We start from the raw sequence: 25,077 nt of genomic DNA, 5'->3' as shown, positions 1-25,077 counted from the left end.
AAAAGCTCTTGTGTGGAAAATTGCGCGAGGAAAAAGAAATGGGCACTTTTTGACCGTTTAGGTGCGTTTATGTCTCCTAGAAGCACTGGTAAGCTAGTTGAAATTTCGATTTGTATATGATGTAAAATTTCTCAACGAATATTTGCTCAAGTGAATTGATATATAGTTCACTTTGAAGACAAGGATCCCTTTGTCGCAGCCATTAGCTAATTGGGATCGTAAGAGGGCTGTAAGTATCACTTTTTCTCAAAATTGTCCTTTTTCGTGCTGATTTCTAAAATTTTTGTAAAAAAGTAAAGATATTGGATGTTTAATGAATAACTAATCAAATGAAACACATATCGTTGCAAAGCTCCTACATTGTAGTTGACGTGGATATATTTGTTTGTGTCCAAATTTTGCCTAGAAGATTTCAAGTACAGGATTGATTAGAGAAACGCAAATTGAAATAATTTTGATTTATAAATTTGCAGTAAATCCGAATACTTATATAAAAGCAGAACCAATGGTTCATGTTTATTTTTCAATACCATTTGCAGACAAATCTGCTAAGATTATAAAAATTGCGCTTTTGGACCATTTAGGTACGTTTAGGGTACCTAGAGTATTTTTATTTAAGCGGATTGGAATTGGAATAATTTTCCATACCCAAATTCAGAAAAACTGCGCTGATGCAATCAAAAGCTGTAAATATCACCAAAAACGTTTTTTAAAGATTTTTTCTACTTTAGCCTCATCCCGGTATAAATAAATATCTGATCGCTGCAAAAAACGAGGCTTGGAACGAATTAAGTCAATGTCAGTGATCATTCAAAAATGAAAAATTCTAGGACTTCCTTGCAGAAAAATTGTTTCAATTTGCCCCCTTCTAGAACTTGTAGGTCTGTTTTTCAAGGAGACCTCCACTGCATTACAGCAGCAATCAAAGGCAGCTTTCTTTAAAAGTTAAATAACTGATGCTTTGAACTGGCCGCAAGTTTTCTGATGAACGGTCTGATTTCGAAACTGACATCAACACAACTTCTTAAAAAAAATAACTGTTACTGGCATTTTTTTAATGGCCGCATTTGTCTCCGGCATGTGCCCAAAAATCCGACTTTCAAAAGAGTTGTTTTAGTTGCAAATTCTCATGGGTTCAGAAGAAATGCTTAAGTGGCCAGAATAAGGGAAACTTCCGCCTCCCAAATTTAGAACGCTTTTTTTCAACCCTTTTTTCTCGAAATCAATAAGATCATTTGTTTCAAAACATTGCATATGAATTTGTTGTGCTAAAAGGAAGCAACATGCAAAATTTCAGGATTCTATGATGATTTTTGCCAAATCACTTTTTTTGGATCCTTGGGTTTTGCAGTTGATGTCTACTAGTACAAACCTGAATCAAAAGCTGAAAAAACGGTCGTTTCTAAAAAGACTACGCACTATCTTGCAAATACCAAATACGCTTTAACGTACTCCGACAGGACACATATCAAAAAATTTTTGCGAAAAAACGTGTATTCGCGGAGAAAATGCATTTTCTCGATTTCGCAGTTTTTGTGGTGTTTGGCCGCTTTTGTACCCTACTCCGCTCGGTTCATAAATCCTCGAATACTCAATTTACAAACATCAATCAATTTGCTACGGATTGTGCGTGAGCTGTACTTTATTCTGAACACAATTTGTTTGGAAAAATTGTGAGAAAAAGTTTAAAAAAATACCAAAATTTGCAAAAAAAAACAGAAATTTTGAAAAATTTTCGATCAACTTAAAAATTGTCCTATGAACTGTTTTTTCGGGGCTTTTTTTGATTTTTTAGCTACAAATACGTTGACCTATCACTTTATGGCTTTTGTTTTGGACCCGGAACGCGTTTTCATTGTTTGCGGGGGTATGCTAAATCCGTGGATTTGGTGGACCAAATTCAGAAATGCCGTAGTAGTAGTAGTAGTAGTAGTAGTAGTAGTAGTAGTAGTAGTGGTAGTAGTAGCAGTAGTAGTAGTATTAGTAGTAGTAGTAGTAGTAGTAGTAGTAGTAGCGAAGTCTTTAGTGATATACCATGGGTTTTCACCCTTTATGTCATTAGTGAGTAAGTTTGCAATGTTGTTTACAGTTCCTTCGTTGGCAGAGTATCCTCCAGGTACATAGATTGACTTCGTTGAACTTTTCGAAGAATTTCCAAAATGGCTGTGTTATTCGTGCTTTTCTCTTCTCTTTCGTTGTTAAGTCAATATGTTTACTCAGAATGTTGTGCAGTGTTCCGTTTCGTGTCCAGAAGTTATCGTCGGTCCTTTTGAGTCTGTTTTTGGGAATGTTGAAGCTGGAGTTGGATCATTGTCTGATCCGTTCGTTGGTTTTACGTGATATATAGTCTAATGTTTTATGTCATACTTGTAGTCAGTGATGGCGCAGAACAGTAGGAGACTGTGGAGTTCGAAGTACATTGAGAGTGGCAGTAAGTTGAGTTCTTTGAGTATTTCTCTATGGGGAATTGTGTTGTTTAGAATCCACTGTGTTGCACTTTTCTTTATTCTTTCGATGTTTGACAAGTCTGTTTTGGTGGGGTACCAGACATCACATGCGTACGATATGACGGGTACCACGTATCTTGTGTATGCGTTTAGTTTTGGCTTTAGTCGTTGACTTGAAAGAAATGTTAAGCTTGAGGAACCACAATGATTTCAGAGATTTAGTTCGACGCAGATTACAGTTTTCTTTCCAGGAGAGGTCGTTCGAGATTAGGACACCAAGGTCTTTTTGAACTTTAATAGGTTTGATTGTTTTTTGATGTGTATCAGACTACTTTTGTCATCATGGAGATTCATTTTGTTTGCGACACACCAGTTATGTAAACTTATTAGGTCACTTTCTAGGAGTTCATGAGATGTGCTTAACAGTTTGTAGTCATCGGCATATCCGAAGCATTCACTTTCACTTGCAACAGTGGGGAGGTCTTTTATGTAGATTAAAAAGAGTAGAGGACCCAGTAGGGACCCGTGTGGGACCCCGCTAGTGACATCACGGAATTCAGATCTGGAGTTGTTTATTTTCACGCATTTCTTTCTATTGTCTAAATGATTGGCAATTAGTTTTAGGGCTGTTCCAACTATTCCCATTTTCTGGATTTTCAAAAGCAGGAGATCGTAAGCAACCTTGTCGAAGGCTTTTTCCAAGTGTAAGTGGAAAACCGCTAGTTCATCAATTGCCGACAAATCGTTGACCAGGTATACTATCGAGGAAGCAGATAAGTTGTATAATGGCTGAGCGACCGTCTCTAAATCCAAATTGAGAGTCGTTAAGTTTTTGCCTTACTACTGGGTATAACCAGTCAAAGATGACTTTTTCTAGGACTTTCGACGGGCAACAGAGGCAGTTAATGGTTTTATATTTGGTTACGTCGCTTTTATCACCGTCTTTGTAGGTTGGAGTTATTTCGCTTTCTTTCCAGTATTGTGGGCACACAACTTTGTTGAAGCAGGTTTGAAAGATGACAGTTAAAGATTTAGCCAGTGTGGTTGCAAGATGTTTTAGGGTCTCGTTCCTATTCGATCCTGTCCTTTTGCCTTTTTTGATTTAAGAGAACTGAGTATTTCCGTGACTTGTTTATCGCAGCAAGTAATTTTGTTGAATGTATTCGGCCCGAAGTCAACGTTTGTATTGTTTGTTTCTAAGTTAAAAACACTTTGGAAGAATTGGTTAAACAGTTTTGCAATTACTTCATCATTTTCTGCTACTTTGTTTTGTAAATGCATTCCATGTGGGTACGGTGGCGCTTTTTTAATGGATCTCAGATAGGCTTGGATCTTACTGAATTCCCTTGTTCTGAAAATCTTGTTTTCGTAGTCGGCTTGGTCGTTACAGGATTCGATTTCAGTTTTGCTTTCAAGGTCAAGAATTTTTTGCAGGTTTATGGGTTGGGCTTTTCTGGCTTCTTTGCGTTTGAGTGTGTTATGTTGGTTGATCAGGTGAGAGGTAGGTTTCGAGATCCATGGAGGGAGGTAAGATCGGTGGCTAGTAATTCTTGGTACGTTTTCGGTAAACAATTTGTTGAACCATAGGTACCATTGATTGGTGACTTCGTCTACATTGCTGTAACAGTAAGGTTCGAAGGGATTATCGACGATTGTTTGATTAAAATTCTCCCAGTTAGTCCGAGAGATTGCTTGTTTGACAATTTTATGGTGTTTCTCCGTTGCATTATTGAAGGTTAACAGGGATGCGAATGCTGGGTGGTCTGAGCACTTTTATAAATTGATTGAGTAGTTATCAATAAGTGTGGTATCAATTGTTGAATTAAGCCAATACTCGGATTCATCTATTATGAGGACGTCTAACTGCGGTTTGCTGCCAAGTATGCATCGGAAGTCAACTTTTTGTTCATAGTTGAGATTTGCTAGTTGATGAGTGACTGTGTTTTCATATTCATCTGTAGACTGCATTGACGCCAAGATGTATGCGCAAAATTAATATCTCCAGTTATTATAGAGCTTGAGATTTTCAACGGTTTACGTTTGGTTTTGAGACTTGTAAAGAATTGCGCGCATTTCTCAGGTGGCCATCTGTTGGGAGTGTTTTTTGGAGGGTTATAGATACAGCTGATCAACAATTTTTGTGCTTTGGTTTTGTCAGTTAGTAAAACAGTTATCGCGTCTTCAAATGTGTGGTTAAGTGTCAGTTGTTTAGCGTTGATGTCTCTCCGTACCGCAATGAGTAGTCCTCCGTGTTTGGAGACATTTTCAGTTGATGTTCTGTCATTTCTGAAAATTTGGAAGTTATTGAGAAAGAGAGACTCGTTCGGGACAGATTTTGTTAGCCATGTTTCACTGAGACATAAGACATCGTATTTTCGGGTTAAAATTGCATTTGCAAGAGTGGAACGTCTTTGCAGGTTGAGGACGCTGTGTATGTTGAAAGTGAGTAGAGTAATTTGTTCGGTTCTGTTTTCGTTGGTGTTCAGTCACCATCCCGTATCTAGGGCGGCCTCATCCCAGGTGTTGCTTTGATCAACGTAGTGGAGTAGTTTCAAGTTTTGGACCTTGAGCTTGTTTCCTGGTATTCCTGAACCGATGTATTCTCATCTTTTTTTAAGTAGATCATTTTCCAACAGTTGTTCTTCTTTTGATAGTTCTCTGCTAAGGTACACTTTTTTTATCATAGTTCCGCAATTTGCCAAGAGATAGTAAGAGCAGTTTTCTGTTCGAGTCATTACTGAGTTTGACTATGATTGTTCTGTCCTTGTATTCGTTGTATGTTCCAGTTCGCCTACAGTCTTCGATGTTAGAATCAACATTTAGGAATTTTAGTATGTTTTCAATCTCAGCTTTGTCATGTTCAGCACGTTTTCTAGCATTGGTGTCTTTCAGCTCGGGTATTCCACGTACACGTACGCCGCTGGAGTGATCGTTTGTGGGAGGTTCGGTTTTTGGTTTGACTTTTGGTCACAATGTCTCTTAGGTCGTTGAGGTTACTTTCAACAGCGCTCTTAAAGGATATTATCTCATTGTTTAGTTGATTACCGACGGTTTCTTTATCAAAAGTTTTCATTTCCTCCTGATTTTTGTTGCTTTTGTCAATTTTGTTTTGGCTGCTGATAGCGTCCAGGACGACTTCCCGTTTGTTCGTTTTTACGCAGTTGTTGCATGGTAGAAGTACATTCAATTTTTGTCTCCTGGAGAGCGTTGATGACTGTGCCAGATAGCTGTGTACATTGGGTGGTCATATGTTTAATGTTTTCGCATGATACGCATTGAACGACTGTTTCTTTTTTAGTAATGCCAGCCTTGCATGTATTACAGTTGATTGTAAGGCCCATTGCAATTTTCGATTTTAAAATTAATTCTTTGTTTGTTATCGTTTTCGATCGACTTTTCGCTTGAGGCTTTTTCGTATTACTTCGCTTCTACTCGAGGGTTGTTAGGATCGTAGCTGTTTCACTAGTTATTTCTCGCTACGAGAGATTGTAGTGAAGCAGCGCTTGCGTGCTGTTATCCTTTGTTTCTCGCGAGGAGAGACAGCGGAATAACAACAAACAGTTAAGTAGAAACTAACTATCGTTACCTGGGTGGTTCTCGCTGGGAGAGCCGGAGGAAACGGAGTTAGTAGTTGCAGTTGCAGTTCTTGAATGGGCACTCGAAGTAGTCTAGGTGTCCTTCCTCGTTGCACTTGTTCGAGTAGTTCTTGTACATCACTCGTTTCTTCAGGATCGTTTTCACGCCGCTGATCCCGGACTTGCTAAAGTGCACGTCGTTGTCGCCGAGGTGTATCTCACTGAAAATTTCTTTTGACACACCACAATATTTCCAGTTTCTGCTTGTCCTATTTTTGTTGTTCAATAGTTTAATAGTTTTCGAAGAACGTTCACGATAGCTACCACCGTGGTGGATACCAAGGATGAAAACTTTTTTGGCTAGCTTGCACAGCTGTTCGCCCAGAAAGTCTAACTCGTCCACTAACTGTTGCTCGGACAGTGAAGATGGGAGGGTACCACTGTATAAGTCGTTGCCGCCAATAAAAACAACAATAATGTTGAACTTATCTTTGATGGGGAGGAATTGTTGAGCGTGGGCAATGCGGGCTCCAGGAATGGATAAGATGTTGAAGTTGGGGAACTCGATGTTTCGGGCTTGTGAATCTGTGAGGAGCAAGTTCTTCGAAGAAGAAGTCCTTAGAGTGTGGAATCGTCTGTTGGGCATCAAAGCATCGATCTCACCCGTCAAAGATAGGAACGACGGGACTTAGAACTCGTTGATGTTGAAAGGGATTCTTGTCCCTAGCTCAAAAGATCTGAAATTGAATGATTTGACGAAGGGAAAAGGTGATCTATTTTATACGTTTATCACAACATTTAAACCGTTCCAAGTTTCGCATATCTCCTCGGTTTAAGTTACAGCACGAGGATCCGTACATTAGAACTGGCAGAATCATCGATTTGTAAAGTCCCAGTTTGATGCGCATATATATTCAGATTTAAAATTTTGTAGATACGACTGTAGATATGTAAAAATTCGTTTTAATTTTCCTTGAATTAGTGGATTTTACTCATTTGCTTTTTACTTTCTGGCTTTTCGTTTTAGCATTTTGTATTCTTTATAACCTGACGATGAGCACAGAGTTCGAAAACGTTCGTAATAAAGGTTTTAATTAACTATCCTTTTTTAAATCCGATATTAGGTCATCTAGATAAATTTCAAATAGTTTTCGGGATCTATTCTGTTTCCTCCAAGTGATTTTATGACCCCCAGTTACAAATTATATTTTATATAGCTCGTTACTTCATGAGAATATAGCACGTGCGCCTGGGGGTCATAAAAGATTTATGCTCACTAAGCTGGAGGGGGGGGGGGTAAAACAATAGATCCTTTTCGGTTTGCTCCTTGCTTATATTTTGATATTTTATATGATACCAGTTCTCACATTTTACGCACGTTCTCACATTTTAGGCACTATAACTCTTAAAGAGTCATAGTGCCTCGTCTTTAAAGTTATATACGATGCAGTGATGTTCGTTTATGTTTATCATGACGCAACTCTAAAAGAGCTATAGTGCCGTGTCTTTAAAATTGTATACGATGCAGTGATGTCTCATAGTGTGGGATCACTACTCATCCATTGGATTGTCCTACCAATTGATGAGCAAGAGCCCCTTTATTAATTTTATGCACTCGACGGCCCTGCTATTCCAAACCACTTTTTGACATGGGGCTTCTTTGTTTAACTTTTTTCTCCATTGCTCATCTCATCCTCAGCACTAAGTTTCAAATGTTTTCATCTGAGTATGGGCCATAATAGCAGCAATGGAAGCTCCCATTGCCAAACCACCGTCTTTTTAACAGTACCAGTTACATTACTTTAAAATAAACATTTCTGAGTGCTAGTTTGAGAAGGAGTTTTTGTGACACAAAATCCATTACCCTTATCAAAAGGTACAGCTAAAAGTCCATCATTCTCTTTAAGAAATTTTTCTCTTCAGAAGAAAGCAAAATTTTTTATTAAAATCGGTGAATTTGATTAGTCGTTTTCAGTTACTAGAGAACGACTGCGTTACAAACTGCATAGCTTCGCTCAGAAGAATGCTACATCATGATCAGATTTCAAAATTACATTGTATATTGTACTAATTGGTATCATTTAGGGTTTTTGATCTTAGATCATTCGTGAGATCTTTTGCTTCATTAACCGCGCAGTATGTGATGCGCTTCTCAGTTACAAAATGCGTGTTATACATACAGATCATTGTGTTAATATATCACGTGTGCTTGGGGGCGGGGCTGCAAATAATATGCTTTCGTCAAGCTTGGCGTTCAATAGTAAACGATCTCCTTTGTGTGTAGATCAATAGTAAGGGCGCACCATTGTCCCTCGCTGATGCCTTGATAAATGGGGAAACTTATCATTATGGGTGACCAGATATTCGTGCGGGAGTGATCCCTGATGTCCTTTTCTAGTAATCGTTCCAGAGTTAACTCTGTTTTGTTGTAGAAAAAAATGAGATAGAACCCCATTGTAGCAATAGCGGAGGGAATATTTGTGAAACTGCAGTGCACTGTGCTTTAACATCGTCTCAAAAGTCAACAAGGTACAGACTTGATTCAGTTGAAAGACCACAACCTCGAGGTATTTCGGGAGTGGACCAGTCGTTCTTATTGGTGGAAACGAGGAATAAACAAAGCAGTGTAAACTCTGACGTCAATATGGCCCCTGTTATGATGGCAGCGAGCCACCAAGGCTCAGGAGACATAATGCTTCCTCCGGCTAAACTTGCCAACGAAATGCAGAACTTTGAACATTCTGTCCATCGTAAGTCTGTCGATTATTGAATTGATGTTGAACTTCAGTGCCTTTACTATGATAGCCTACCCTCCAACTTGGTAAAGGCCCAAGAATTACGGCTGCTCTTGTATTTCAATTTAGGTCCAACCTAGTTTTTAGATGAAAGTAAGGAGGGTGGTTTTTGGTTCAAAAGGCAGTTGAGTATTGCAAGCGAATAATTGGCCTTTTTTGGCATGTTACAAAGTTTGTTCTTTATTGTAACGCGAGAAAGTATGTGAGTTTACGGGAAACTGAAAAATTATGCCCTTAGTTGTTCATCCTTGGAGAAGTTTACTTTGCTTCAGCAAATGATGCTGTAAACCAGAATGTTAAACAAAACTTTGGTCAATCGACATCTCGTTGGGTGCTCAGCAACAACATTGGCTCAGAAGTTCCTGTGGTTACCTCTCAAATTGAAAGACAAAGTAGCACAGACTCTGATCAGGTGGACTGCCATCAGGATACAAAGCACACGAACCTAAATGGGCGTGACATCAAGCAGAATGTAAGAGACGGCGTTTCCCCCGTTGTAGCTCAGATTTGACCTAATCAATGGCACGTTTTTCGTAAATAAGTCGATAAATCGCGCATTCTGAATGCTAAATCCATAATTGTGGGTTCCAGAAAGTTGAGACATGTCAGCCTCGTTGACTTAGAAATTGAAAACAGTTGACCGATCTTTTTGCAGAGTCAGATATAGAAGCGATGGCAATTGTGACGTATGTACATAAAACGAGCAATTAAGACATCTTGACGTTTTTTAAGCGAAGCTAATGTCTTCCCATGACAGTCTTCCCATCAGATGACTGAAATTGTCTCGTTGTTTTCTCTTCAACGTTTCGACATTTGTCTCTAAGATTTTTTTTAATCAATAGCCACCCTCGTCTTCTCAGCCGGCTATTATTGCGGCATATTTTTTCCATTACTAACAGCGGAGTAATCGTAATCTATTTTTTCGTACGACTCGAAGAGTATTGGTGGAGCGTTTTTTTTGTTCGGTAATTTTGTTGGAGAGAATTTACAAAACAGGAAGTCAAACTCTCTTGTCTCATCTCGAGAGCAAGGAATTTAGGTGTGAAAAATTTTTGCTGAGCCAGCAAAATTTTTGACCACGTGCAGCTTTTTTCGAAGCAGTTTTTTCAAATTTTTGAGTCAAAGTTGGTTTGCTCAATTATCTAAACCGGTAATAGTGCCATTCGAACTACTTTTTGACCATCTTAAGCAAATATTACTCTCAGATTGAATTTGAACAATTCGCCTTTTTGCCAAACTGACGCTTTTTTTGGCAATTGTAGTTTTTCAATTTTTTGAATATGATCTGGGGAGTTTGGCGGTGTGAATTACTTGTTGCAGTACTTTTCATTGTCTTCTGATTTGGGTGATGTTAATCTTGTTCTTTTTGCTTCTATGTCTTTCTGGCTCTACCCATAATGTAGAATTATTCTTTTGTTTTTGCTACTTTGGGATGACTTAGCAAGGCAATTTTCACTGAATTTTCGAGGCAATTTTTTATTATATAAATTTCTAATTTTCAGAATTTTATTATTTTCAGATTGTTGTTCCATATGTCTCTAGCCTGTATCGAGTAGACTGATCAAGAAAAGTGAGTAAAAGAGGTTTATCTCACAATAATGATTGGTAAAGTTGCTTTTTCTAAAAGAAGAGAACATTAGGTTTGGTGTACTCATTTACTAGAATATTAATTCGTATTCAATTTGAAGAATGAGTTTTTTATTCATTGATTTTCGTTTTCCCGGTTTTCCCCGGGAACTGTTTTTGTTGGCCGCACTGACAATCGAGGGTTGTTTAATGAACGAAAACTAACTACATTCTAAGATTCTTTTCCCAATAGTTGTCTTAGAGTCACAACTTGTAACGAAGTTTTGTTAGTTGTTTTATCATTTTTTTTGCCAGAAGCTTTAACTTTCTTGTCATTGTTCTGTTTATTGTTTTGTAATTTGAGTAGGAGGTTTATTATGTAAGTGAGGGCTCTCATTTTTCTACTTCGTATCGTCTCCAGAGGTCTTCTGGATTTGTTTTTGATTTCTAGTTTTGGAAGATGTGTTCTAGAGGAAGTCAAATGCCATACGTGAAAAGAAGAGTTTAGATTACTGCTGCTGAACAAAAGTCAAAATCAGAAACCGAGAGAGAGAGAGAGAGAGAGAGAGAGAGAGAGAGAGAGAGATGTATGGATGAAAACTTCCGCGAGCGATATTTTTTGGATCACATGCGGCTTTTTCAAAGCAGTTTAAGTAAGCTTTTCATCTTTTTTGCCTATATCAGTTTTTGCCTTAAGTGTTTTGCAATCATTTTGTTAATCTGTGACTCTTCGTTCGGTAACGCTACAAAGAGGAGAGCTTTTAAAATTTTACAGGGCACTTCACTGAAATAATTGATAACGTTTGTAGTTTTTTCAGCGTTTTTTATTTCAATTTTTATTTTGTCTCTATCTTTATTTTAGATTTGGGTGGGTTTCTGGTTGAGCTGCAGAGTTTTCAAAAGATCTTTTGATTAACTGTTTAGTACCGCTACGCATTTTGTATTGATTTTGGTTTTCTTTCGTTACCTTTGTCTTCTTTCTACATACCGTTTTTTTTTTCGAGCAGTTGGTAATCGAATGAAAACTTATTTCATTGCACGTTATTTTAGTAATAGTTTTTTCCGGGATGCACTTTGTCAATTATTTATTCAGTTTTCGTTGTCCGATTGTTATTGGTCTAGTGATTTATTACAACTGAATAGGAATTGTAGTGTTCTTCATTTTTTAATTGGTGAAATGTCAGTGAAACAGGATATAAAACTCAGTCGAACGTGAAAACAAGTGTTTCCATCACTCTGCAGACCAGACGGCAGAAGCAGAGAAAAAGACTGATTTTCGTTCATGCATCATTCGGTGTGAGCGAGAAAAGTAGGTTCGACAAAGTCTTAATTTAGAGCAAGTTTGTAATTTCGAATTTTCCTGTTTTTGCTTAAGTGTCTTTGTCACTTAAATAAAACGTAATTTACGCTTTGGAGCAATTTTGAAATTCTATCAGATTAAGATTTTGTTATTTGATATATTTTTAATTGCTTTCAAGAAAACTTTTTAGCATTTATTTTAGTCCTGTAAGTCTTTGATTGCTTTCGTACGAAGTTCGAAGCAATTATTGTAAACGAGTGTTTTTTATGCAACAGTTTGACTTGATCGTTGCTTCTGGAACTATCTTTCGATTGAATTTCTCGATTTATTTTTTCACGCAGAGCAATTTTTCCCGTCTCTACGTGTAGAAGGTTACCAATCTCCATTCGCTCTTTTGCAGTTATTTTATTTTCCTTTTCAGTTAATGGCGAGTTTGTCGGTTTTGGTCTTTTAAATATGATTGATTTCAATAGTTTCATCCCTCTGTTGTTTTGGCAAAAAATAGACAAAATTACATGAGAACCCTGTGGAATTTCTTGAGTTTTGAGTTGGCCTCTCGAATGGCTCTTATAAGGCGCGTTTCTTTTGTGTTCTTTGCGTTTTTGCTAAACTCCAGAACGTTATCGAGGAATATCAAAGCAAAGGACAACAAATTGAGGGCCTTCAAGACTCTTGCTATTGTCAGAGCTGGTTCTCTTTGATGAAAGTACTGGTTTGAGAGGAGTATAGTACTCGTCCAAAGCATAACTGAAGCTTTGATCATCCCAGTTGTTGGCGTTTGATATGGACTCGAAATATTTTCTTTCAAAACTCTTGAATTCTCGGCTTGGGTATCGAAGGCGTGTGAGCAAGGGTAGTGCTACAGCCACTTGCTGCTCGTGGTTCGCCTGATTTGGCTGCTGCTGGTTGATCTCTGAATTATTCATTTCTTGTTGCGTTGTATTTTATGCAATGGCTGAATAGAACGAAATAAGTGAGTTTTAGCTTTGGAATGTATTCGAAAGATTTATCTCATTAATTTTCTCAAAAAAATTGTTGAGTGCTGCTTTTTGGAAGAAGAATAAAAGATTGGCTTCTAATCAGAAGATCTCTCTGTGATCGCCAATATAGGAGTTGAATTTTTATGATTGAGGTCAATTCGATTCACAATTCTTCAAGTCTTTTGAGAATGTGTCAATGGAAGGAAGCCTTAATGGAACGCCAGTAACTTCAAAAGGCTGCTGCTCTTAAATAGAATAATGTTTCAATCCCGAAGTGAAGTTTTTCGACGCGTTATAGTACTTCACTTAATTACCAAATAATTTGTACTGCCTCTACTTAGTGATTTTCTTTGTCATCAAGATTGTTATTAACAATCAAATGAAGCCGTGAAAGTCGGTTTGACTCACCCGGTCATACTACAGGGGTGAATCTAACTCGCTTATTCTTCTAGAGTAGGCAATCCTAACCTCAGAGAGACTTCTATTTTTAAAAATCATTGATATTTTTGGGCGTTTTGGAAACAATTAGTTGAAGTTTTCATAGTGGCAAGGATACTCAAGGTTCACTCTAAAGTCATAGAATTTAATGTTGGTATCAAAAATCAAAGTTCCACCGAAGTTTAATTGAACAAGAAAAAGTTACCTGAATAGACTTTCTGCTACAAAAATTACTACTAATAACAAAATCAGAGCGAGATCTTTCAACTCACTCGTCTGAAAAATATGCTGAAAGTTAGTCCGAGTTTTGCTTAAAAAATAAATGGAGAGTGCTTTTTGGGGAATATTTATGGGAGGTTCCTACAGCTGTGCTCTCTAGACGTCCATAAAAATTCCTGTGGTTAACTTCGTTCTCGGTCCACAATTTAATAAATATCGTAAAATAAAATTTCAACCTACAGATTGTCTAACCTAAGGATCAGATAAAAGCTGCGCACAGGTGTCTTTTTGGAGCCGTGGTGTACTTAAATCATTTGGCATTTTTGCTAGAGTATCTACGAGAAAATGGTTGCCGATGATTCAAACTTCGAACTTCAAATGGCCAATCGTCGTGCAAGCGGGCTGGAAAATGACCAAAATCACAATGAACCAGCGCCTGTGGCTCTCCGCACTGTTATCGAGTCAGCATCCGATTTGTTCAGTCATCAGAATCGTCCAAGAACAAACTCTGATCGAATAGCGAACGAATGTAGAGGTTTAGATGAGTATCTGAGCACAGTTCCGTCGGCAGATGTGCTGCTCAAGGGTCACAATGGCAGTGACACGTCATTTGCCGACTCTTCATTTGTGAATTCAAGTAAGTTTTGTTGCTTTGATATGTTTATAATTTTTTAATGATCTGAATAGCTTGTCAAGAAAGATATATTATAGTAGGAAGTTAAGTAGAAGTGCAGTTTTTGGAGTTAAATGCTGGTTAAATGTGCTTTGTGTAACTAAATTTTCTAATTTATGAAACTACAAGCTAAAATCACTTCTCTGTTCATTCTAGGTAAACCAAAAAAATAAATCTACTGTAATTTTTTGTTTTTCAGCGTTTTTGTGTCTCATAATCACATGAATTATTTTGAGTTTCTGATATATTTCCTTAGAGCGATGCCTGCTGGCAATAGATTACAATAACCTGATAAATCATGCTCTAACTCATGTCACTCTTCGTCCTTTCTCTTGTGTATAGTTTCCTGAGCTAGTTGAGCAAACTTTTAGGCCATCTCTTTTACAATCCAAAGAATTTGGGATCTATTATCTATTCACTTAGGTTTTCTGGAGTGTACATTATTTTATTCAATCAATAAATATTTGTCAGAGGAAAGAAAGATAAAAAAGTATTTAGAATCCTTTTGTGCTTTTTGAGTTCAATTTCTGATTAATTTTTATTTTTTATAGCTGTAAGTTGAGCTGAGCTATATTGCGGTGTTCGTGGGTTTTTTTTTACAATTCAAAGACTTCGAATTGTATTGAGCGCTGTCTTTTTTTCAAGATATATTCATGATTTTTGAAGTCGAATTGGAGTGATAATTTTGGTCACGCTGAAGCAGGAAGTGGAGCAAAAAAACAAGTGGGTTTGCAGCTCAAGATTTTGCGCTCTAATTTATAGAAGAGGGAGAAATGGTGTTCGAACAAAAGTTCGCTAGTTGTTAATAACCGCCCTCAGCTTCTCAACAGGCTATTATTGCTCTCCATTTTCACAATTCAAAGAATTTGAATTGTACTGGAGTGTTGTATTTTTAAGATCTGTTCACACATTTTCCTGATTTTTGAAGTCTAATTGAAGTGGTGATTTTGGTCTCGCGAAACAGGAAGTGGAGCGAAAAAACGATTGGTTTTGAGGCGTAAAAGATTTTCACTCTAAATTTAAAGTAGATTGAGAAAACGGTGGTTGAACAGAATTTCGCTTTATTGCTAGTGGTTTTTTGTTCACATGCGGTTTTTTGACCTTGATTTTTACTGTTTAATTGCTCTCGAACGAAGTTCATAGCAATTAATGTAAACGTGTTGGTCTTTTTTATGCAAATTTTTTGCTTTTCATTTTGCACTTTTCTTCTAGAACATTCTTTGCCTTCTCAAGTGACTTTTTCACGCTTTTGTTCTTCAGTTTTGAGTGATCTCTATTGCTCTCACTCCGAAGTAAAGCTCAATAAAATAAAGTCGATTGAAGCATAGCAAGAAGAGCCTGATAGCCGAGTGAGTAAGGGGGAGAGCATTTTCGTAAACTATTTTTGAACCCATAAAGAAAAATTTATCTAGGCTACAACCCCTGAATTAAATTGCATCGCCTGTCGTTTGAGAGCAATTCTTCCGACCTTAGTCTGTTTATGTTTATCGATTTTTATTATCGGATTTTTTTTCTAATTAGCTTTCACAATCCATTCAAAGTCCATTCTAGGTATAGTTGTTGTTTAGTCAATAAAAATTCTTTGAATATAGGTCAGCACTTATGCTATAGTAGGTCAGCACTTATGCCATGCTCTTTGAGTTGAAGGTCATGCTATATTTTGTTAATTTCGTAGAATAAAATTTCTTTCGCTCTCTCATTTGTCTGCTTTCGCGACATTTTGAGTGTAATATTTTTGGCTTCTTCTGGCTAGTTTTATTCCTCGTTCGTACTGCTCAAAGTGCTTTTAAACAGCGGTCGCTCAGCAAAGCAATTTAAAATGAACGGATTTGTAGAAAAGAATTGATAAGAAGAACAACAAAAAAATTATACAATAGAAACGAGATAAACCCATAAAGCCCAATTTTAAGTGCCCGCTACTTGAAGTTTTCGTACAAGTTACAGCAACTATTTCTTATGCTTATTGTTGTTGATGCTAGCCCCTGCCTTGTCATTAATTAACAGGAGCGTGTCTTACAACAAAATGAAACCAAATTAGTTCGCCCCTTAAAAGAAAGTTTTTTCGAATCAATCAGTTTTTTACTTTTCTGTTCTTTCAATGCCACTCGCGGTTACCAGAATCAATGGAGGCTGTTTTTTGGTAATCTTCCCGGTATGTTTTTTATAGCTGTGAAGTTGTAAGCTTTTCTTGGTTCGTTTTTGTTTCGTCGCCTGACGCTTTTTCCGGTTTACAATTGTTCAGCAAAGCTGAAAGTAAATTTCATGAATGACTTCTTCCTCTCACGGCGTTAGTGCGCGTGAAGTGATTTTGCACTCTATAGCCGAAGTTTTTGGTCATTGGCGTGATTTGATTTGATCATACATGACTGACCTCACTGAATTAAATGATTATTTTTGCACTTGAAAATTTGATTTAGTATAAACTCAAAGGAAATCATACATGTAATAAAGGTCCCTAATAAAAATCCTTCTCTGGAATGAATATTGAACTGTAAAAGCTTTTGAGCGGCTTCAATAACTTTTTCAACTCTTATCTCTATTTGTTTCTATCTCTTATACGGTTGTATCTGACTTATTTTTCTTGTAGTTTTTTATTTAGATAGAATTTAGATTATTAGTTTAATAAGGACCTAATCAGTGCTTACTGCAGTCTTCGGACTGCATTTATTTATCCCAAACAATGACGGCTTTATCCCCGCCGCCTCCCCCATCCGATCCGCCATGCACTGTATTCATGGGTTTATGTACAGAACAAGAACGCGATATCTGTGTTCGATGTAAATCTAAATGTGTTCATGGATCTTGCCTTGGAGTTGCGCAAACAAATTGCATTGGAATGATATTTTGGTCTTGTCTGAATTGTTTACCAACTTTTACAACAGAGTTATCAGCCCTTGATCGAATATCTGCTCTTGAAGCTGGAGATAATTTCTTTGAAGAAACCGGATTACCCGTATCTTAGAGCTGCCTTCAGAAATCGGACTGAAGCACTGCTAGCAATCGTAATTCAAAGAAACGGAAAGCTGAAGGCAATGAAAATTTGTTTGCTGACAAAGAGTCACAAGACAGAAAACCAAAAGTTTTTAAGACGGGCACAAATATTAATCATCAGACGACAGTCGGCGCAATTAAAAGGCCAGAACCTCTTGAAGTATTAGAACCTCTTGTAAATTTCATTACAAGCTCTGATCATGGAGTTGTGCACTTTGACCTTCTGCAAAAGCAAGAGAATTTAGCTATAAAGAAGGCCTCGTGCAGAAATTTTGACGTGGAAGCGTTTGCAGAAAATATTGTTGCTCCGATCGACAGAGATAATCCTGAAAATGTTTGGACAGTGTTTTAATGAACGAAGTAAATTATGTCAATAAGAACCATCCTCTGAAATCTAAATATGTTCGAAATCATACATGCCCTTTCTGTGACGATGAGCTAAGAACCATGAAAGGATCGAGAAGAATGTTTGAGAAAGCTTATCGAAAGAATGGAAATTCCGAAGACAAAAGCCGGTTTATTAATTAAGTTTTGGCGTATTTTGAGCTTTTCACCAAAAAGAAAAGTGAATACCTTGACAAATGTGTCGCTAGTGAAAATAAGCGTGTTAGGTATTCGATGCTTCCGCAACTCTTAGGAAAAAATATTGTTGTCCTGCCGCATTCACTAGGGGAGCCTGAATGTCTAGCAAAGAAGTTTAATGCTTTCTTTGTTAAGAAAATAGAAATCGTGTTAGTTTCAATACCTATAACAATTGGTTTAGTATTGAATAAATCACATACAACTACCCTGGACGCTTTTCAGGTTTTTACACTGAGCGATTTGAAATTACCTCTACCAAAAATTTCGTACAGTACGGCACCGAACGATGTAATACCAACTAGGTTATGCAAAATCGTGAGGGCGCTCATAAAGAAGTCTAACCTTGAACCTGAATTGTTGTCGAGTTATCGCCCTGTGACAAATCTAAGATTCATGTCTTAGTTGTTGAAAGAGTTGTTTTTGAGCAAATTAATTTGTATCTGGAATCTAATAATCTCAGGATCAAGTATCAGAGTGCTTTTCGTTGCTCGCATGCAACGCAAACGGCTTTACTGAAAGTCTTTTATAAGCTTTATTTTTTAGATGAGTCGCGTTCCGTGATGTATATTGGGATAGACTTGTCCGCAGCGTTTGATATAATTGATAATCAGTTTTTATTTGAGATCTTTGCGAAAAGGATCGGTTTGCAATCTGTTGTGTTACTGTTTATTAAAAATTATCTTTCAAATCGCTCGGAACAAGATATCATAAATGGATGTCTTTCGGTGATGTTAAAGTTAAGACGGGTGTGCCACAAGGGTCAGTTCTTGGTCCTTTACTTTTTTCTTGTTACATGTTGCCTTTAGAAGATAAGCTGAAGGAATTAGAAATAACTTACCATTTCTACGCAGATGACACCGATCTTTATTTTGTATTCCGTTCGACCCTCAGTCAATGCATGTTTTATAATATTTTGACCTCGATTCAACGTTGGTTCAGTAATGCAAAATTGAAATTGAATGAGGGTAAGAGTGAGTATATGATTATTCGGAAATGTAAAATTGTTAAACGTGGTCTATTACGTCTGCCAGAAGATGGTAACTACACTTAACAGGTAAATGTTCTAGGTTGTTATATTGATTGTCAACTTACTCTGCAACGACAGATTATCTATGTTTGTTCCAATTCGTTTTATTATGTCCGTAAAGTATGATCAAGTCGAGATCAAGTTAAAACATCAGTCATAATTGAATTTTAGTGTTATCACGTTTTGACTACTGTAATTCACTTTATTATGGTCTGCCAAACTTTTTATTAGCAAAACTTCAGCGAATAATGAAATCTGCCCCGCGTTTGATTTTTCGATTGTCACCTTCAACTCGTCATACCTGAAGCAGCTACACTGGTTGCCAATTAGGCAGCGCATTATCTTCAAAATCCTATTGTATGCGCATCGCTTTGTACATCAGCCCGGCAAACTGCCACTATATTTGTCGGATTTAATGAAACGAAACACGATGGTTACAAGGTCTCAATATTTTTTTTACAATTTACATGTTCCCAAATTTCGCTTTAATTTTGGAAGACGTTCGTTCTCGCATGCCGTCGCTGTTGATTAGAATAAACTCTCTTTCGAGCTGAAACTTATACCATCTGAAATTTTATTCAGGCGAAAACTCACAACTTATCTGTTTTAATTTTCCTGCACTGTTGAGATTTTAAATGGTGCTTAAACCAATAATAAAATTAATAATAATAATAATCTATATTATACGGCACGAAAGTCTAATTCGCAGCTATTCCGGCAATCTGCTGGCTATGTCGGCTAATTTTGATAACTTAGTCGGCGAAGACTTAAAGGTTCTTTAAATTACTGAAACTCGACTAATCGAATTTGAGGTTTTCAGGTTTCGTTTGTAGACTGTTTTTCTTAAATTAGAGTTTTTTAAATGAAGTTGTCTCTTTTGCTAATAGCCGCGTCAGCAATTCGAGGCGGCTATTATTGGGCTCCTGATTTTTTAAAAACTTCATCTAACAGATTTTTGCTTCGTCGTACCCTGACTTCTTGGAGTTGACTTTTTCAATGACTTCAGTGTCTTCTACTGCTTTGCAGTTCGTGACGTTATTTCTGCTTTTAGGTCAATTGCGTAACTTCTGAACTCACTTATGGAACTTTAAATTTTTATGAGCATTTACTAATTAAAGGTCAATAGTGTACATCTAAGTAGTGCCAAACTTATATGCTCTATTTCTTGAGTAATAGAGTCTTGAGTTTTAATATCGAATATAATTTTGAAAAAGCTCCATTAGGGTTTTTTCCTTGTAGAGCAAATGTGTCTCATAAAAATGACAGTCCGAATCTAACCAAAAAAGTCTAGTGGTCTATTAAAAAGCTGGTAGTCGATCTGTCAATCTTATTTCTTTAGTTTCAATTCTTGGTAGGCGACAAGCGTTTCATTTTAGAATTCTTTGTTCTTGCCGCTTTTCCTAATCGCATCCTTGGCATCGTTTTGTGCTGTCATGACATTTTGTGCTTGAGTTTTCTTGAAGATTCGCGCGAATATTTGTGGCCATAATTGACTTGCCTCCCAGTAAATGACTCGCTGCAATAATTATTGGTATAGGGAGAAAAACAATTCAAGAATATATTTGCGAAACAAGTGCTTCATTTAACTCAATCGAATTATTTGTTCACCTTTTGATTGTCCTCAAATTTGTTTTCATTGTCCTCCATGTTCATACTACTGATCGACGAAGCTATTGATACTATTTTCTGACAATCTGAAAGATACATTTTTATTGAGCAAAACATGCTATAGCCTGTAAGGTTTGGATTTTTTTGAACGCACTGGAAAAGCTCGCATGCTTTCAGCGGGGAACGCGGGCGGTGATGCCTCATACAGTTTCAGACGAGGCGCTCATGGTTTGCCATCAGAACGTGAGGGTGCGCCTACACGAGCAACTGGACTGCATTCTGAAGATCTCAGGGAACTTGTGGAACAGGAACAATTGCGACGAAAGCACTGCGAAGAGCAAATTAAACAGATGCACTCTAGGTAGATTCTTAAAACTCTAATTGATTGTCTAACCAAGAGGGTGAAGATTGCCTACCCTTCTATGAGACGTGATCACGGCTCGGAAAAACTTTGTAATGGACAATCACGTCAAGAGAAGAGGTTTGATGCAAATACTATTGTGCTGTTAAGGTGCCTGGACCTGGAGCAGCAACTGGCAGTGGCCAAGGACTCTCTCAGGAAGAAGGAGAACAACATCCAGAGTCTAGACCAGACCATGAAACAGTTGATTGACAAGTGGAGGGATCAGGAGAACGAGCGTCAGGTTAGTGGTTATTAATTGCTCTCAAACGAAGTTTGTAGCAATTATGTCAGTCCTGTCGTTCTTTTTTATGCAATTTTTCGTACTCTCGACTTTACGTCTGATATTTTTTTCGTTTGACTATTTGACTTTGTCCTCAAAAATGGGATAAAAAGATGGGGCAGTACGTCGCTGAGCAGTTCTCGTAGAATTTTGACAGTCTCTTAGTATACGATTAACGGAAGCTACTGAGAAGACAAAATATCGACCCTCTTATCTTTCTACGCATTATCCCCCCTCTCTCGAGCTGAAAAGCTTAAGCTAGCCTGAAGACCCAGATAGTCATTGATGAAGCCAACCGCTCGATAGTCGTTTGATGAAGCAAACCGCTCGATAGTCTGTAACTTTTATTTTAAAATAGCTGCGTCAACAATTCCAGACGGCTATTATAGCGCTCCTATTTTTTACAATTCAAAGAATTTGAATTGTATTAGGTCGCTGTCTTTTAAGATCTGTTCACACGTTTTCATGATTTTTGAAGTCAAATTGGAGTAGTGATTTTGGTCACGCCGAAACAGGAAGTGGAGCAAAAAAGCGAGTGGTTTTGCGGCATGCAATTTTTTCGCTCTAATTTTAAAGTAGAGTGAGAAAACGGAGTTTGAACAAAAATTCGCTTTCTCGCTATTGTTTTTTTGTTCACATGCGGCAATTTCACTTTGATTTTTACTGTTTTTTTTTCAATTTTTTGGATAGGATTTTTTCCAAATGGTTTTCCCAATCCATTTATAGTTCATTCTAGGCCAAGTTTTTTTGTTTGAACCAAATTGCCATTTCTCGCTAGTAGTTTCTTGTTCGCTTGCGGCATTTTGGCATTGATTTTCTGGTTTTTTTTTTTAATTTTTTTGATCGGATTTTTTTGGAAATGCTTTTTCGAACTCACTCATATTCCGTTCTAGGTCTATTTTGTTGTTTAATCAATAAACATTCTGTGAATTGTACGTCAGGATTTGTCCTGCTATGTTTTTTTTACTTCGTCTAACAGATTTTTGTTTCGTCTTACCCTGACTTTCATGACTTTGATGACTTTTTATGACTTTGAGCTTTCAAAACGGGATAAACAGGTAAAGCTCAGGTAAAGCATCAAGTTTCTTTAGAGGCCCTTAGCCGCGTTTGATAGTCCTTCAAGTACTTAGAGTGGTGAAGTTACATCACTTAAAAAAATGACTTGTGAAATCACCTAATGAGCTTTAAACTTTATGACAATTTATTAGTTAGCGCAATAGTGTGCATCTAAGTATTGCCAAACCTGTGTTTCCTAATTCTTGAGTATTAGAGTCTTGAGTTTATTGTTTCGAATATTATTTTCTATAGCAGCTATTTTCCGGCAATCTCTCCGCTATGTTTTGTTTCGCCGGCGTTAGTATATTTAATAGCCGCAAAGCAATAGCTGGGCCTCTTATGAACCTTCTGTTGGTTTTTATAATTCAAAGAATTTGAATTGTATCAGGGCTCTTTTTACGGCTCGAAGCTGGTTATTGCTGAACTGCATTTTTTTAATAGCCGCCGTCAGCGGCTATTGTTTAGGTGCTCCCCTTTTTACAATCAAAATATTTGGATTGATTGGTGCGCTGTCTTTTTTCAAGATCTGGTTAGTGTTTTTGGCTTTTTCACGTCAGCGAGAAGTCAAATTAGAGCGGTGATCTAACCACGCTGGAGTTGCAAAGGGAGTGGTGAAGGGATTAGGTTTGAAGCGTGATATTTTTTTGAATTACCGTTGAAGGAGTGTTAAATTGATATTTGATTGCTGTTATTTTAGTCTCCAAAATAACATTGAATATTAGCCTTCTAGTGCGGCGTAATTTTGCTCATTTTTTTACTCTGTTAGCTTACGTTCAAGGATTTTGGCATGTTGTGAGGGTTTCTTCCTGTGACGCTACAGACGCTAAGATATTCTGATTTCCTTCTTATTTGTGTGGCTTTTTGGCGTTGTATGTCATTGATTCCCACTAGGTTATTTTATTGTGTAATCATTTTAAGGATGCTTTGGGTCGATAGTTTCAACAAATGTTGTTATTTTTAGTGATTTTAAATCACCAAATTTTCGGAAAAGATATTTTCTAATGTTTTTAGGTTGTTTAAATTATTGCGAAAATAGGGTTTTTCATGGACTTTGTTGTCTGTTTGTATCTGAAACAATAACAATTGTGAGGTCATTTTAAAATTCAATTCATCGGTTTTTAATTCAAGACTTGTCCTGCCATGTTATTTTTAGTTCGTTTTGAATTCGGTTTTCATAATTTCTGCTTTTCACGTTTGACTCCGGTCTTAACTCATCACTGTTTCGCCTGGTTGGATTTTGAATTCTTTCACTCATTGCATTACGCAATACGGTGGTAGTGGTCAAGATCAAGAGATCGGGATAAACCGATAAAGCCCCGTCGTCAATTCATAGAGAATTATCTAAGTCCTTTAGAGCGGTTGCTAGGTGGTATTAGTATTAACCCTAATAGTCTTCACTTTAGAAGCTGAATTGAGTCTAGTTTAATAATCTATTTTAAAATTTCGGTCTTTTCTCTTTTGTTTTTTGTTTAATCAATGTTTAATCGTTTTTTGTTTAATCAATGCAAATTCTTTGACTGCAGTTAATTTGTTCATGCGATGTCGACTGATTTGCGCGCGTGACGTCATTTTTCACTCTTAGTGGAACGATTTTTAAATAATTCGCGACCGTTTTTGGTCGCAGTTGACCTGCCGCTCTGAAAAATGACCTTTCTCATTGTCAAATAAGTTATTTTTTACCTTGAATCGCGCTCAGCTCAACTGAGCGGCTTTTGGAAGCAGCAATAAGTTATACTGTTTCTTAATCAAAATACAACTTCTCAGCAATTAAGCTCTCAACGGCTATAATTCAGGCCCTTCTTTTATTAATTTCGCTTTATATTCCAATCACTTTTTCTCTATGAGTCACTCACTTAACGTTTGACTCCTCACTTACTTCACTCCCTCAACTGAATGGATTTTAAATTCTGTTTCTCATTGCATTCTGCAATGTAGTGAATAGGGTCAAAGTCAAAAGAGTAAACTAAAAAAGGATCAACCAAATTTGTGCACTTTTCGGCAGGCTATGTTTTTGAGACTGCATATCAACGAAGCTACCGCGGCTATGTTGGAAAAATGGCAGCTATGTTTTCAATAGCCGCTGTCACCTTATCTAATGGTTATGATTCAGGCCCTCTCCATTTTTTAATGGATTTTACTCTTGGTTCACGTTTTTTGTTTTCACAAGTAACGGTTTTTCACTTGTGACTTTACCTCAATCATTTTTACAACTGAGTGGAGTATAGAATCTATCGGACAAATTTACGCTATATAAGAAGTCAAAAAAGAATTCAGAGAAAAACTGGATATACCGATATAGCGCAGTTATAGTGCATTAGGTTGTCAAAGTTCATTAGCGCCAAAACAGCCTGGCATTTTTTATTAAGTTAATAGCCTCAGTTTCAAAAGCTGAATTCTATAGATTTGTGTAATCGTGGTCTAACTAATTGTGGTCTAAATGAAACTACCTATCAAATTAGAACACTTGCAGAGAAATATGAGTTTTTCCCTGTATACCGCATATAACATATAGCCCCCAATCATGGGAAACATACCATTATGGGGGCTATAATTGCGTCGGCTATAATGGGAAAGACAAGAAAATTATAAGCCCTTCAATTTATATCTTTTTTTTCTGTTTTATCACAATGGACTTCACTGGGGCCAACTTTGGCTATTTTCTAGCAATCTTTCGGCTATCTTATACACGGAACTCATATTTTGAGACAAAAGATCTAAAGTGGTAATAGAACTTCTAGATGATTTTGCCATTTTCATTGTTGCCTGATCGTTTTGACGTATAGGATGGTACAATCTATTTTCAGGAGAAGATTAAAGAGACTTTGAGTGAGAAGGAGCGATTGGCAACAGCGGTGTCAAGTCAGCAGAGTGTGATTGAGACTTTTGAGAAAGATTTTACTGAGGCCATTGGACAGATTGAGTTTCTCCAACAGAAGAACAAGCGTCTGGAAGAGCAGACAGTTGCAGCCCAAGAGGTTTGTCTTTTTCAAAATAAACATCATTGGTTTTTGAGAAGAACGTGAAGTTAATTTATTGTATTGGAATTGGGTTGTTTTGATGCAATTTTTATGAATATAGTTATTTGCGCCTTTTCGTGGGTGGAACATGGCGCTTTCTTTAAATTTAATATGATTGGA

General features: G+C 37.1%; 3 protein-coding genes across 3 annotated transcripts in view; all 3 read left to right on the top strand.

Annotated features, from left to right (window-relative positions):
• The window catches only part of LOC142344625 (trafficking protein particle complex subunit 2-like), a 580,178-nt gene that overhangs the window by 89,183 nt on the left and 465,918 nt on the right, over positions 1–25,077 (top strand). The gene's annotated exons all lie outside the window — the stretch shown is intronic.
• The window catches only part of LOC142344623 (ubiquitin carboxyl-terminal hydrolase 5-like), a 385,171-nt gene that overhangs the window by 89,178 nt on the left and 270,916 nt on the right, over positions 1–25,077 (top strand). The gene's annotated exons all lie outside the window — the stretch shown is intronic.
• LOC142344994 (uncharacterized) overlaps positions 1–25,077 on the top strand; it is a 148,346-nt gene that overhangs the window by 40,207 nt on the left and 83,062 nt on the right. The window contains exons 2-7 of the mRNA XM_075397078.1: positions 8,455–8,772; positions 9,090–9,289; positions 13,651–13,957; positions 20,379–20,562; positions 20,713–20,845; positions 24,745–24,915. Coding sequence (XP_075253193.1) covers positions 8,455–8,772; positions 9,090–9,289; positions 13,651–13,957; positions 20,379–20,562; positions 20,713–20,845; positions 24,745–24,915 — 1,313 coding nt within the window. The remainder of the gene's footprint in view (positions 1–8,454; positions 8,773–9,089; positions 9,290–13,650; positions 13,958–20,378; positions 20,563–20,712; positions 20,846–24,744; positions 24,916–25,077) is intronic.

This window comes from Convolutriloba macropyga, chromosome 8, assembly GCF_964194025.1.
Source record: "Convolutriloba macropyga chromosome 8, txConMacr16.3, whole genome shotgun sequence".
NCBI classification, from domain to species: Eukaryota; Metazoa; Xenacoelomorpha; order Acoela; family Convolutidae; genus Convolutriloba; species Convolutriloba macropyga.
This window is presented reverse-complemented; position numbering and strand designations above follow the sequence as displayed.